This window comes from Oryctolagus cuniculus, chromosome 7 (assembly GCF_964237555.1).
Source record: "Oryctolagus cuniculus chromosome 7, mOryCun1.1, whole genome shotgun sequence".
Taxonomy (NCBI): domain Eukaryota; kingdom Metazoa; phylum Chordata; class Mammalia; order Lagomorpha; family Leporidae; genus Oryctolagus; species Oryctolagus cuniculus.
The window spans coordinates 134,945,069-134,960,487 of NC_091438.1; the positions used below are offsets into that span (position 1 = coordinate 134,945,069).

A 15,419-nucleotide genomic window follows, 5' to 3' on the forward strand; every position below is an offset into this window, starting at 1 on the left:
ACTCCAGTTCTGACTTGTGCTCATACCTTGTGAGTTGGCTGAAACCTAAAAATGCTTTCTCAGTCATCTCTGCTATGCTTTTCTTAAACGACCGTCCTCCTTGAAATTCTAGTCCTTTATTACTTATAGTCCTTGTCACCACTTTCTCAAGATTAAATCCTACTGGTTTTGTTTTGTTCATTCATTCATTCAAAAATATGAATTGAGTGCTACTTCTCTACAAGGTTAGTCTTGAGATTGTGTTTTCAGTGAATGAAGTAAAGGTAGTCCTAGCTCTCTCTCTCTCTCTCTCTCTCTCTTTTTTTTTTTTTTTTTTTTTTTTTAGATTTATTTATTTATTTGAAAGGCAGAGTTACAGAGAGGCAGAGGCAGAGAGAGAGAGAGGTCTTCCATCCCCTGGTTCACTCCCCAGACGGCCACAACAACTGGAGCTGGGCCAATCCGAAGCCAGGAGCCAAGAGCTTCTTCCGGGTCTCCCATGTGGATGTAGGGGCTCAAGCACTTGGGCCAGCTTCTACTGCTTTCCCAGGTCATAGCAGAGAGCTGGATCAGAAGTGAAGTAGCCGAGACTCAAACAAGCGTCCATTTGGGGTGCCAGCACCGCAGGCGGTGGCTTTACCTGCTACACCACAGCACTGGCCACAGTCCTAGCTCTTATGGAGCTTAGAGTCCAGTTGCAAAATTGTCATTCATTAATTTAATTCAACAAATACTTATTTAATATACAGATACTGCTGTGCCTAGCAACTAAAGAGAATGTTGTAAATTGTTTAATTGTAATTATTTCATCTTAATCACATCATGTGTTTTGCTTAATTTTTTAAAAAGATTTATTTATTTAATTGACAGAGCTACACAGAGAGAAGGGGAGACAGAGAGAGATCTTCCATCTGTTATTTCACCTCCCAGAGAGCCGGAACAGCCAGGGCTGGGCCAGGCCGAAGCCATGAGCCAGGAGATTCATCTGAGTCTCACACTTGGGTGGCAGGGGCCCAAACACTTGGGGCATCTTCTGTTGCCTTTCTCAGGTTACCAGCAAGGAGCTGGATCTTAAATGGAGCAAGCAGGACATGAACCAGTGTCCATATGGGAAGCAGTATCTGCAGGCAGCAGCCTTACCCATTACACTACACCACTGGCCCAATCATGTCATGTGTTTTAAAGATATAGTCAACCCTTAGTATTGTGGAGGGTTGGTCCAGGACCCTCTGCTCCCCAGGTACCAAAATCTGAGCATGCTGCAGTCCCTTGTGTAAAATGGTGTGTCATATTCAGATAGTTCCTGTGCATCTTCCCGTGCTCATCTCTAGGTTACTTATTATACCTACTGCAACGTAAAGGCTAGGTAAGTCGTTTAGGGAATGATTAAAAGAAAAAAAAGTCTGTGCGTTTTCAGTACACCGTTTTGTGAATATTTTCAGTTTGCTGTTGGTCCAGTTCACAAGTACAGAACCCAAGATGCAGAGGGCTGACTGTGCAGGAAGCTGTGAGAACCCGTAATAAAGGATGCCAATTCTAGTTTGGGGTTGGAGTAAGGACCAGTTAGAATTGAGCTCCTTGAGGAAGAAACATTTAGCAGAAGCCTGAGTTGACCAAGTTAAAAAAACAAACAAACAAACAAACAAAAAAAATGGGAGCAGGGCAGGGAGACTGGAGGGTAGCTACCTATTTATTGCAGTTATTGATAAAGTTATCAACTGCTTATAGCATCTTCAGAATGAAAATCTGTTCTTAATATTCACCTGTGGCTTGCAGATTAATTATGGCAGCATTTAGTCCTGGTTCTCCATATTGGTCAATGTTATTTTATTAAAGATTTACTGGCTTATTTGAAAGTCAGAGTTACAGAGAGAGGGAGAGATCTTTCATCTGCTGATTCACCCCCTCCAGATGGCTGCAACAGCCAGAGCTGGGCCAGGCTGAAGAGCTTCATCCCAGTCTCCCAAGTGGGTGGCAGGGCCCAAACACTAGGGTCGTCTTCTGCTGTTTGTCCCAGGCCATTAGCAGGGAGCTAGATTGGAATTGGAGCAGCTGGGTCAGAACTGAAGCCTGTGTCACAGTAGGCAGCTTTACTTGCTATGCCACAATGCTTGCCCCAGTCAGTGGTTATTTTGAAAGCTATCTGGTAGGACCTAAGAGGTTTTCAGTTTTGGTGGAAACTGGGCAATATACATGAGAGGATTATTATCAATGTAAGCTAAGTGTGGAATGAGTGGTATAAATATCATTGGCATTCAAGAAGGGCACTGTCGTGTAGACGTGGAATAATTGATTATGGAGGGCATTGGAGGTAGTGAGACTGAAGTTAAAGGAAGAAAGAGAAGAAAGGAATTTCGCACTTCAAATAGAGAGGAAGGAGAGAGCAAAAGTGGGGAAGTGAGAATTCAACATTGCCATTGGGGAAGGATGTACTGTTGCTGCTTGTCGGCCGGGACAGAGCCTTCTGATTTCTGTGGTTACCAAGTTAGTGTGGTAGAAAATGCAAGTGGCTGGGAAGCTCCTTCAGTTCAATATCAGGCTAAGGAATTGGGATTTTAGTCATTTGAGCAGAGAGATGAGATGTGTAGAACCCTGTTGAGAATTAATCTGGCAACGAATGACTTCAGAACTAAACACTGAGACATAAGACTGGTGGTTCAATAATTCAGTTCAACAAATATTTATGGAACACCTGTGTGGTAGCCAGAATGGTAAGGACTAAATAGGTGAGAGAATACTTGCTTAAGGAGCCTGAAGCCTTGTGTAAGATCACAATAGGATTTGGAAAGATGTGAGGGAGGGTGGGGTGGGTGGGTCGAGGAGGGGTCAGGGCCACTCCCGTCCCCACCCCAACAGGTTTCAGGGATTAGTGAACTATGGCCCACAGGTCAAATCATTCAGATGCTTGTTTTTTCGTATGGCCATGAGCTAAGAATGGTTTTTACATTTTTCTTTTTTTGTTTTCATATTGAACTTATAGTTTTATGCAGGTTTGATTTAATATGTCAGAGAGATTCTGCAGGAAAAGGTGAAGCTGTTGGAGTCAGGGCCCTCCCAGAATCCTGAGGAAGGGGCAGGGCCCTCCCTTTACTCCTCTTCCCTCCCTGCCTACAGGGTGGGGGCTGTTCCCTGATCTGTGGTGGTGGTGGTGCTTGAAAGAGCTGTGGGGAACAGGAGACCAGACCAGGGATGAGTGTGGTAAGGGCACGAAGACCATTTACCAGAATCCACAGCTCTCTGAATCCAGACTGAAGTAAATCAGCAAACAAAAAATGAAACCGCAAGCAGCACCCACCCTTTCTCCCCAACCAGGACTATAGTGGAAAGAGAAAGGATGGCAACTTCCCCAAGGTCATGGCTTGCTCACTCCTGGCCAAGAGAATTAGTGAAGGACAGGCGCTCCCTGAAAGATGGAGGGCATAGGAAAAAGCAAAATAAAATGCCAGGGAAATTGTGTAGCAGTCCAGCCCGGGGCCAGGCCAGAGCACCACCACCACCCTGGGAGCCAGTTACTTTGCCACGGCCTTGACTGCAGCAGCTGCCTCCACTGACATGGTGCGCTGCTTGTTAATCAGGCTCTCTCCACTATCATCCATCTGCTCAGCCTCCTTGCCAAGTCTCCCTCAGAGAGTCAAAGGGCTCACCCTCCCCATCATCCTGGGGTAGTGGTAGGTACCCAGTCTGGATGCCCGTCACCCAGAGGTCGTTCCTGTTGATGTTGAGGACATCCATATTATGAGTTGATGGGCAGATAACTTCATATTTCTTCCCAGCCAGTACCAGCCAGATAGGCTTCGGCATGGCCATGCTTGTCTGTCTTAAAGGAAGACATCTCAACTCTCTCACCTGGCTGGCCTTTGGCCCCGCAGTTATTCTCACGTACTATGGAATACTGCATTGGGAAGGTGGCTGAGGTCTCTGCATCTCTTGTTGTGAAATGCAAGTCATTTGCCATTTTAAGAGTCTTCTGTGGCCGGCGCCGCGGCTCACTAGGCTAATCCTCCGCCTAGCGGCGCCGGCACATCGGGTTCTAGTCCCGGTCGGGGCGCCGGATTCTGTCCCGGTTGCCCCTCTTCCAGGCCAGCTCTCTGCTGTGGCCAGGGAGTGCAGTGGAGGATGACCCAAGTGCTTGGGCCCTGCACCCCATGGGAGACCAGGAAAAGCACCTGGCTCCTGGCTCCTGCCATTGGATCAGCGCGGTGTGCCGGCTGCAGCGCGCTGGCCGCTGCGGCCATTGGAGGGTGAACCAACGGCAAAAGGAAGACCTTTCTCTCTGTCTCTCTCTCACTGTCCACTCTGCCTGTCAAAAAAAAAAAAAAAAAAAGAGTCTTCTGTAACAACTCCCATAAACGTGTGACTCGACCTCATCAGCTCACTGTGAACCCACCCACTGCCTCCCACTTTTTATACTTTTAAATGATTTTTTAAATCAAAGAAAAAAATAACACTGCAACTCAAATTTCAGAGTCCATACTTCTATTTTGTGGGATACTGCTTTGCTGGTTAGTTTCTGTGTTGTCCATGGCTACTTTAACATGTGATAGGGAGTGGGCTTTGTGGCACGTTGGTGAAGTCACTGCCTGGGATACCTGTATCCATATCATAAAGTTGGTTTGAGGCCCAGCTACTCTGATCCAGCTGACTGCTAATGCATCCTGGGAGTCGGTAGATGACGGCTCAAGTGCTTGGGCCCCTGCCACCCACATAGGAGACCAGGATGGAGAGTTCCTCGCTCCTTGCTTTGGCCTGACCCAGACCTGGCTGTTGCAGCCAATTGTGGAGTGAACCAATGGATAGAAGACACATCTCTCTCTTTTGCGCTGCCTTTCAAGAAAATGAAAAATGAACACACACACACACACACACACACGCAGTGGCATTTAAGTAGTTGTGCCCAAAACCATATGGCCACAAGGCCTAAAATACTTACTGTTTGGCCCTTTACAGAATTATCCACCCTTCAGTTTTCACCCATCCTTCTCTCCATCTCCTCTGCGGCGGAATGTCCTCCTCCTCCCTGAGGCCTCTCTCTCCCTCTGTCCTCTTTGTGTTCCTCCTCTGTTCCTTCTTCCAGGTCTTTTCTCCCTCTGGATATGCTCAAGAACTAGCCAGCTGGAAAACCAGCTTCGACTTCAAGTCCCTCATGCTGCTGCTGCCTGTCCCTGCTCTGCCTACACCTAGCCTTCCGTTTATTCACCCTCATCCAGACTCCTGCCTCCAGCAGTCCATGAAAGCTAGTCTTGCTGAGTCATCAGTGAATTCCTAGCCGCAGGATCCTGTCATTTCGCCTGTCCTGTCTTCCTTATTTGCTATGATAGGCCATATGTTCTTCATGCCCTTTTCCTTGAGACCTCTTTTCTGTTGGCTTCAGGGTGTTCTTTGCTTCTCTTCCTGCTTCCCCAGCCAGTTCTCCTGCCTTCTCAGCAGGGGGTTTTCTTTTCCTGGTGTGTTAAATGCTGGTAACTTGTAGGGGCTCTGTCCTTCTCTTCATACAAGAGCTGTTATTTTATTGGGTACCTGCTATGTCCCAGTCAACTATGTTACAGTGCTTCACACAAATTATTCCTAATCCTTACAACAACTCTAAAAACATGTTATTTCCTTCTTGTTATTAATAAGGAAATTGAAACTTAATGAGTTACAGTAATTTTCCTACAGTTACACAGTATGTGGCAGAGCTAGGGCTTGAACCTGAGCTTGCTTTAATGTACAGGTAAGGTCAGCTTATAATAATCATCATCATCATCATCTGTGAACCAAAATCTCCCGCCATAGACTTTCCATTTAGCTTGCAGCCTATATGTCCAACTCTCTATTGGACATTTCCACCTGGAATTCTTGGCAGTACTTCATACTCAACTCGTCATCTCTCTCTTACCACCACCCCCCTGCATCCAGCCCCACATTAGTAGCTGGACCTTCTGTCTTGTCATCCAGGCCATGGTCTTGGGTCACCTCAGCTTTGCCTCTCCACCCCTCCATTCCTCAGCTTACAGCTGTCATGACAGCCAGTCATTTCTCCCTCTTACTTTCTCTGGAATTCATCTCTTAGGATGTGCACTGCCACTTCCTTGTTCAGGCTCTTCTCATCTCTCTTGGACTGTTCTCTCTCTTCTCTTTATTTCTGTCCCTTCCACTGTCTTACTCTTCCACTCCATCCTCCACAAGCTACCAGAGTAATCTCTCCAAACCCCAGATCTGATGGTGTTACTGTCTTGGTTAAAACCTTCAATGGCTCCCAGTTCTCATACTAAGGAGTCTTAACTAAGGAGGCCTTGCCTTGTTTTTCTCTCTTCTCCTTCTGTCTCACATGTTGCAGGTGTTCATGGTTCACTGGGCCAGCACTCGTTCAGCTCTCGGGCCGTTCTCGTGCTGTTCCCTTTTCTGTAATAGATGCCTTTTCCAGGTTTGTCTGAGGACCATCTTTTCAGCTCATCCCTTAAAATAAACAGGTAGGCAAAACACATCCTCCACTCAGAGAATGCAGTGCTTGATTACTTGAGGCCCTAACACCCATGTGGGAGACTGGATGGAGTTCCAGGCTCCTGGCTTTGGCCTGGCCCAGCCCTGGTTTGTTATGGGTATTTGAGGAGTTTGTTATGGGAAGTTGGAAAGATCTTCAAACTAGTGGATGGAAGATTTCTCTTTGTCTCTGTTAGCCACTGTGACTTTCAAATAAATAAAAGTAAATTAAAAATAATACCACAACTTGAAGTCTATGCGAATGAGGGGTCTTCAAAAAGTTCATAGAAAATATGTATTATGACAAAAACTACATAGATTTCAAAACTTTTGCACTAAAATGTACTTATATTTTAATTCCATTTTCATCTATTTTTTGAAGTACTCTTATAATGCCAGAGAGTTGACTAAGTATTTAATGAAACCTTAAAGCAAAGTTAAGATTTTATTTGAATACAGGTCATTTTAATATCTGTTACTTTTATTTTTATTTTTTAAGGTTAATTATTTATTTGAAAAGCAGAGTTGGAGAGACAGATTATCTGTCACCTTCATTTGGAATATTCATCTACACACACACATACACATACACACCACACGTTTCTCTTCTCTGTTATTTATTATGTGTTATCCAAGTGTGATTTGATAACAGGAAGGTTTCCTCACTTTGTTGAAGGTTGTTTTCTGTGTTTAGTTTTTTTTTTTTTTTTTAAGATTTATTTATTTATTTGAAAGGCAGAGTTACAGAGATGCAGAGGCAGAGGGAGAAAGGTCTTCCATCCACTGGTTCGCTCCCCAAATGGTTGCAATGGCCAGAGCTGAGCTGATCCTAAGCCAGGAGCCTGGAGGTTCTTCTGGGTTTCTCACACAGGTGCAGGAGCCCAAGGACTTAGCCCATCTTCCACTGCTTTCCCAGGCCATAGCATTAAGCTGGATCAGAAGTGGAGCAGCTGGGACTCAAACCAGCGCCCATATGGGATGCCGGCAGTGCAGGAGGCGGCTTTACCTGCTACACCAGAGCACCAGCCCCTCTGTGTGTATGCTGAAGTCCCATTTGCATCATCCACATCTGCTGGGAGGTGAACACAGGGGAAGTTAAGCCACAGATAGTTCTTCTTTCCTATCAACAAGGTGTCCTCTGTCTGCCAGGTAAAGCGGTACCAGTGCACCTTCGAGGGCTGTCCTCGCACCTACAGCACAGCAGGCAACCTGCGCACCCACCAGAAGACTCATCGAGGAGAGTACACCTTCGTCTGCAATCAGGAAGGTTGTGGCAAGGCCTTCCTCACCTCTTACAGCCTCAGGATCCATGTGCGGGTACACACGAAGGAGAAGCCATTTGAGTGCGATGTACAGGGCTGCGAGAAGGCGTTCAACACGCTGTACAGGTCAGTCTCCTCTGCTCTGCTCTGACCTTGTGACTGCAAAGCTCTTTTCTGCCTGTGCAGGAGGGAGGTTCACTTTCAGAACTTCAAAGAGCACATCTAAACCCAGCTGTTATAACCCACTGGAGGAGCTTGCTACTTTACGATGCCATATCCTGAGTTGGGTAAAAATGGTAGTGCATGCGAATTTAGATGTGCGTCTCCTGGAGTGACATTCTGGCCTGGGGATGGTAATCAGCATGGAGTGTGCCTCCTCTTGGCTCACAGCTGTTGTACTAAGGCTTCTGTAATTTTTCTCCATACCTTACCCTGAATACAACTCTTTTCTAGCCTGAAAAATAGGGAGTATCCCATTTGGTAGCCTTTTCTCATTTTTCACTCTTGGATTGGGAGATGTATATTAGACTTCGATACTGGGTATAAAACAACAGAAATATTGGCTTAAAAAGCACTCATTGTGTACTGTGCAATTTTCTAGGTGCTGATCCTCCCAACAGCTGATACGTGAACAGAAGCACAAAGAGGTGCTGTCGCTGGCTCGGATCCTCCAGCCTGGAGATTGTGGGGCCAGGATTTCAATCCCAGGCAGTCTATCTCTAGAGTCACATTCATACCACTGTGCTGTTTACTTCTCCTAATTTTCTCTTTTGACAAAAAAGTTTGGGTACTAACACATTACAGGTGTAGAAAATTCTTCGGTACTTGAACCTGAAGCACACTCAGCTGGCCTGGAGTGGTTCTGCAGGGCATTGTGACAAAGGGAATGTCTCTGGGGTGTTTTGCAGGCTGAAAGCACATCAGAGGCTTCACACAGGGAAAACGTTTAACTGTGAATCTGAAGGCTGCAGCAAGTACTTCACCACACTCAGTGATCTGAGGAAGCACATTCGAACCCATACAGGAGAAAAGCCATTTCGGTAGGTTTTACTGGTTTCTGCTTGTCGCTAGCCAGGTTTCAGCTGAGTATCTTGATATGCTCTAGAAATTTTTCAAAGGAGACAGAAAACTCACTTGACGAGTCCTGTCTTTGGTAGTGTTGACTCACCCAGGATGCCTGCGCCTACTACAAAGGAATGCAGATTCCATGGACATCTGTAGATTTTGCTTCATTTTTTTTTCTGTTTTAAACATTTGTTGATATGTACTTAGGTAGTAGGTCCTTTTATTAGTACTAGAGAAATACCAACAGGCAAGTTAAAAGCTTACTCTGATGGAAAAGAACTCCAAGTTCACAGAAGTTTTTGAGGCTGTGAGATGCTCCAAGTGCATTAAGCACAGAGGAAGGACACCTACCTTAAAACCAAGGTGTGGACAAGAGGGAGATGAGCTGTGGGAATGTTTAGGTTAGTGGTGCAGATATTGTATTTTGTTATCTGTTCATTTGTTGCTTTGTAATATGTCATGTATATATATATAGATAGATACACATACAAGATCACCCTTTTTTTTTTTTTTTTTTTTTTTGACAGGCAGAGTGGACAGTGAGAGAGAGAGACAGAGAGAAAAGTCTTCCTTTGCCATTGGTTCACCCACCAATGGCCGCCGCGGCCGGCGCACCGCGCTGATCCGATGGCAGGAGCCAGGTACTTATCCTGGTCTCCCATGGAGTGCAGGGCCCAAGCACTTGGGCCATCCTCCACTGCACTCCCTGGCCACAGCAGAGAGCTGGCCTGGAAGAGGGGCAACCGGGACAGAATCCGGTGCCCCTACCGGGACTAGAACCCTGTGTGCCGGCGCCGCAAGGCGGAGGATTAGCCTAGTGAGCCGCAGCGCCGGCCAAGATCACCCATTTTTATGTATGTGTGTCCAGATATATAAATATGTGTATTTAATAGTACATGTTTAAGCTATGCATAGCACATTGCACCACCTAGGTACTCAGTGGGTGTTCAGAAATAGTTGGGGGATGATCATATGACATTTTTTATGAAATAAAGAGTATAAGTTATCCCCTAAATTTTGGTAGTAGATAGTGCTGTTATCTTCATGGCATCCAATATGTTACCTGACCATTCTCAAATCATTCATCTCCTCACAGGACACTTAGAAGCAATTTAGAAGTCTTCAGGGAAAGTCAACTCTTAGACACCAGTTAAATGGAATTGTGTTTTTAAATTACAGATGCATTACTGAGTCATGATCCCTTTAAAGGCAAGAGCAGTTAGATTCTTGTTGGCTACAGAGGCTGTGAAAGTTAGGTTATTTTTTTCTCCTATAGGCTGCTGATTTCTATCTAGTTACATGCATTTATTTTTCTGACGTTGAAAACTGCTAGTTTTTCTTGAATGTTAGGTAAGTATTCAGATACAATGATGACTATATGTAATTAAAAATGAAAATGCTTTAGAGAAGTGGTTTTTTGTTTTTTTTTTTTTTTTTTTTGACAGGCAGAGTGGACAGTGAGAGAGAGAGACAGAGAGAAAGGTCTTCCTTTGCCGTTGGTTCACCCTCCAATGGCCGCCGTGGCTGGTGTGCTGCGGCCGGCGCACCGCGCTGATCTGATGGCAGGAGCCAGGTACTTCTCCTGGTCTCCCATGAGGTGCAGGGCCCAAGCACCTGGGCCATCCTCCACTGCACTCCCTGGCCACAGCAGAGAGCTGGCCTGGAAGAGGGGCAACCGGGACAGAATCCGGCGCCCCGACCGGGACTAGAACCCGGTGTGCCGGCCCGCAAGGCGGAGGATTAGCCTAGTGAGCCACAAAACCGGCCTAGAAAAGCTTTCTATTTAAAAAAATAAGAGTTTATAAGAAAATAACATTCATATGTAATTACTGACTGTCTGCTGTGTGCAAGGAGCACAGCAAACGTGACTAGCTACATGGACTCTGCCCTCCAAGAGTTGGCAGTCTGGGAGGAGAGGTGACAGATAAATAAGATTCAAAGGAGAGATGCCATAAAGGAGACCTGAAGATAATAAATGTCTTAGTAGTCCTGAGGACAGGAGGATCACGTGTAGCTTGGTTATCAAGAAAGCAAGAGAAAAAGGTATAACTGAAGATTGTAGTCATTACAGTTTATCTGTTCTAATTTTAATCTAATGTTACATTTCAACCTCATGCATATATAAGGGACTCTTTACCCTCTCTTTATAGTCCCAGTGTTTTACTAGTAGTAGATTTTCCATATGGACTATTGCTGTCAGTGGAGTTCTGTTCAGAAAGTTTTTGGTGACAGGGCCCTCAGCCTGTGCTTTACCTTTCTCCTATTAGGCAAGAAGTGCTTGTCCTGGGCTCTTGGCTCCCTCTACTTGCAGCTGTGCCACCTTCCTTTACCCAGGACTTACCCTTCTCACACCTCTAAAACCAGAGACACTGATCTGGTCTTAGTGTCCTCAACAATCTTTTTTTTTTTAAGATTTATGGTTCAAGATGATGCTCCACTTTTTTTTTTTTTTTTTTAATTTATTTAAAAGAGTAACAGAGAGAGGTCTTCCATGCACTGGTTTACTCTCCAAATGGCTGCAACGGCCGGAGCTGAGCCTATCCAAAGTCAGGAGCCAGGAGCTTCTTCTGGATCTCCTTCATGGGCCAAAGACTTAGGCCATCTTCTACTGCTTTCCCAAGCCTTAGCAGAGAGCTGGATCAGAAGAGGAGCACCCGGGACTAAAACCAGCGCCCATATGGGATGCCGGCGCTTCAGGTTGGGGCTTTAACCTGCTGCTTCATAGCACTGGCCCCTGCTCCACTTCTGATTCAGTTCCCTGCTAATGTGCCTGGGAAAGCAGAAGATGGCCCAAGTGCTTGGGCCCCTGCATGCATATGGGAGAACAGGAAGAAGCTCTGGGCTCCTGGCTTTGGTCTGGCCCAGCCCTAGCCATTCCAGCCATTTGGGAAGTGAACCAGCAAATGGAAGATATCTCCCTCCCTCCCTCCTTTCCTCCTTCTCTCCGTCTCTCTCTCTCTCTTCTTTCTCTCTCTTCCCCTCTTTCTGTAACTCTGCCTCCCCCTCTCCCCCTTTTTTTAAAGATGTATTTATTTATTTGAAAGGCAGAATTACAGAGGGAGGAGAGAGATCTCCATCCACAGGTCTACTCCTCAGTTAGCTGTACGGCTGGAGCTGGGCTGATCCAAAGCCAGGAGCCAGGAGCTTCCTCCCGGTCTCTCATGTGGATGCTGGGGCCCAAACTCTTGGGCCATCCTCCGCTGCTTTCCCAGGTGCATTAGCAGGGGGCTGGATTGGAAGTGGAGCAGCCAGGACTTGGACTGGCACTCACATGGGATCCAGAACCACAGGTGGCGTATCACCCACTACACCATAGCATCAGCCTCCTATAACTCTCCCTTTCAAATAAATAAAAATAAATACTTAAAAAATAAAATAGAACAAAATAAAATAGATTTCTTTATTTGAAAGGCAGAGTTGGGGCCGGCACCGTGGCTCACTTGGTTAATCCTCTGCCTGCGGCGCTGGCATCCTATATGGGTGCCGGGTTCTGGTCCCGGTTGCTCCTCTTCCATCCAGCTCTCTGCTGTGGCCCGGGAAGGCAGAGGAGGATGGCCCAGGTGCTTGGGCCCTGCCACCCGCATGGGAGACCAGGAGAAAGCACCTGGCGCCTCGCTTCGGATCAGCATACCAGCCATGGTGGCCATTTTGGGAGTGAACCAATGGAAGGAAGACCTTTCTCTCTCTGTCTGTCTGTCTGTCTCTCTCTCTCTCTCTCTCACACACTCACTGTCTAACTCTGCCTGTCAAATAAATAAATAAATAAATAAATAGAAAGGCAGGGTTACAGAGAGGGAGAGTGAACCATCTTCTAGTTTACTCCCCAAATGACAGTAGTGACCAGGGCTGGGCCAGGCTGTAAGCAGGAGCCTGGAAGTACATCCCAGGCTTCCATGAACTTTGGCCATCATCTGCTGCCTTCTCAGGTACATTAAAAGGGAGCTGAATCGGAAGTAGAGCAAACAGGACTTGAACCACAGTGCTCATAAGGGATGATGGCCCATATGAGCCATCATATTGGCAGCTTAACCCACTGTGCCACAGCCAGCCCCAGTGTCCTAAACATGTGTTTTAGTTTGTGTTTGGTGATGTTAAGGATGAAGGTCTGTTAACTAGTAACTCCTGTTTCACTTTGCTTCAACAACTTATTTAGGTGTGATCATGATGGCTGTGGAAAAGCATTTGCAGCAAGCCACCACCTAAAAACTCACGTCCGTACACATACTGGTGAGTGCAGGCTAACTCTTTTTCACCCTAACCTTCATCGCGTCTGTAACTGTGTTTCTGTTGAGACCTGTAGAGCTGTGTGGAGAGAGTGAGCCTTATCGGCATAGGCGTCAGCTATAATGTTTGAGTTTCTTTCAGAAGTGAAAAAAATCTAAAGGTTGGATTTAGGAATCCAGTCTTCAGGAATGACGCCAGTACAGAGAAGACTCTAAGGAAGCACCTGTGAAGAAATTAATCTTCTCTCTAAACTTCCCAGGAGCGGGCCAGTCCCCGTGCTTTGCTCCATGTTAACTTTTAGGTCTGAAATGATTAATAGGTCATTTATTCAACTTTTTAACATCTGTTACTCAAATACTCATAAGAACATTTACTTCTCTCTGTTAGGGAAAGGTAGATTTTTTAATCCAGTACAATGACTTTATGATAAAATTAACCTCCTTTGTCATTCTTGCAGGTGAAAGACCCTTCTTCTGCCCCAGTAATGGCTGTGAGAAAACATTCAGCACTCAGTACAGTCTCAAAAGTCACATGAAAGGTCATGATAACAAAGGACACTCATGCAATGCACTTCCACAACACAATGGATCAGAGGTGTGCAGTGTTCTTGTCTCTTGTTTTGATCTGGGCACCACAGAAGAACAATTGTTTGTGCATAGCAATAAAAGGTTAAAATGTCTTCTCTTTATGTTTGTTAGTGAGAAGGAAGAAATCGGGGTCAAGATCTATGTTTTTGCTTTGGGGTGGTAGAAGCAAGAAATTCCACCAGGCCCCCTGTGCTTAGTGTGTTTCACCTCCACCTCATTCCATCAGGTGCTCCTGAACCCAGAGGTCTCAGAATGGCTTTCACAGGGTTAGCCAGAATCTCTTAAGATACTGTTATGTTCTTATTCATAACTGTGAAGTGCCAAAGCCATACATGAGTTGGAATGCAAATTACTATTGCTTCACACAGCGATGAACCCATCCTTGGAGATCCAGGAAGTCTGGAGGGTCCCTTGCCCTTTTGATCTGTCTACATACCAGAAAGTTTGAGAGTCACTGGCTTACGACTCTGAACCACAGAACATGCCTCTGTAGTTTTAGGCAGTGTTGCTTTTTTTTTTCTTTTGTTCTTTACCAAGCCCCTTGTCCATATTCTTCCAGTCCCACCCCTCAGCTCCATTCCAGAGAGACCTTGGGATAAATTTACTGATACTACTTTTTTTTTTTTTTTTTAAGATTTATTTACTTATTTGAAAGGCAGAGTTACAGAGAGAGAAGGGGAGACAGAGAAAGAGAGATCTTCCATCCACTGGTTCATTCCACAAATGGCCACAATGACCAGGGCTGGGCCAGGCTGAAGCCAAGAGCCAGGAGCTTCTTCTAGTTCTCCCACATGGGTGCGTGGTCCCAGCAACTTGAGCCATCTTCTGCTGCCTTCCCAGAAACATTAGCAGGGAGCTGGATCAGAAATGGAGCAGCTGGGACTCAAACAGGCAGGTGCCCATATGGGATGCCAGCACTGCAGGGGGTGGCCCAACCTACTACACTACAGCACTGGCCCCTGCTGTTACTAGTATTTTTTTTTTTTTTAAGATTTATTTATTTATTTGAAAGGCAGAGTTACAGAGAAGTAAAGGTATAAAGAGAGGTCTTCCATCTGCTGGTTCACTCCCCAGATGGCCATAATGGCCAGAGCTGTGCCAATCCAAAGCCAGGAGCTTCTTCCAGGACTCCCACATGGGTGCAGGGGCCCAAGGTCTTGGGCCATCTTCTACTGCTTTCCCAGGCCACAGCAGAGAGCTGGATCAGAAGTGGAGTAGCCGGGACTTGAACCAGTGCCCATATGGGATGCCGGCACTGCAGGCTGTGGCTTTACCTGCTATACCACAGCGCTGGCCCCTGTTACTAGTTTTAATGTGATGTCTTTCAAACCCAGAAATTGAGTACCTTTATTATCTTACTATTTTATAGATAAAGTCTTTCAGCTCTTCCTTGACAATTTATTTAGAATTTGATCACTTCTTCTGGTTGCTTCATTCAATCCACTATAGTTTTTTTGCATGGATTATTGTAATAAACTACTAAGTGGGCTTCCTGGCACCTTGTCCTATCTTCACAACCACAACCACACTGTACCAGCCCATGTTCCTTGGATTTCTGATCATTTTTTTTAAAGATTTTTATTTATTTATTTGCAAGGTGAAGTTATAGACAGTGAGAAGGAGAGACAGAGAGAAGTGTCCTCCATCTGCTGATTCATTCCCCAAATGGCTGCAATGGCCAGAGCTGCACCAATCCAAGCCAGGAGCCAGGAGATTCTTCTGGATCTCCCACATGGGTGCAGGGGCCCAAGCACCTGGGCCATCTTCTGCAGCTTTCCCAGGCCATAGCAGAGAGCTGGATTGGAAGAGGAACAGCCAGGACTCAAACGGGTGCCATTTG

At 45.9% G+C, this 15,419-nt stretch overlaps 1 protein-coding gene across 3 annotated transcripts in view; it reads left to right on the plus strand.

The window, feature by feature from the left end:
- Positions 1–15,419, plus strand: part of MTF1 (metal regulatory transcription factor 1) — a 60,054-nt gene that overhangs the window by 23,034 nt on the left and 21,601 nt on the right. For all 3 annotated transcript variants that reach the window (XM_002720705.5, XM_008273646.4, XM_017350212.3), the window contains exons 3-6: positions 7,591–7,829; positions 8,612–8,743; positions 12,922–12,995; positions 13,450–13,586. In XM_002720705.5, coding sequence (XP_002720751.1) covers positions 7,591–7,829; positions 8,612–8,743; positions 12,922–12,995; positions 13,450–13,586 — 582 coding nt within the window. The remainder of the gene's footprint in view (positions 1–7,590; positions 7,830–8,611; positions 8,744–12,921; positions 12,996–13,449; positions 13,587–15,419) is intronic.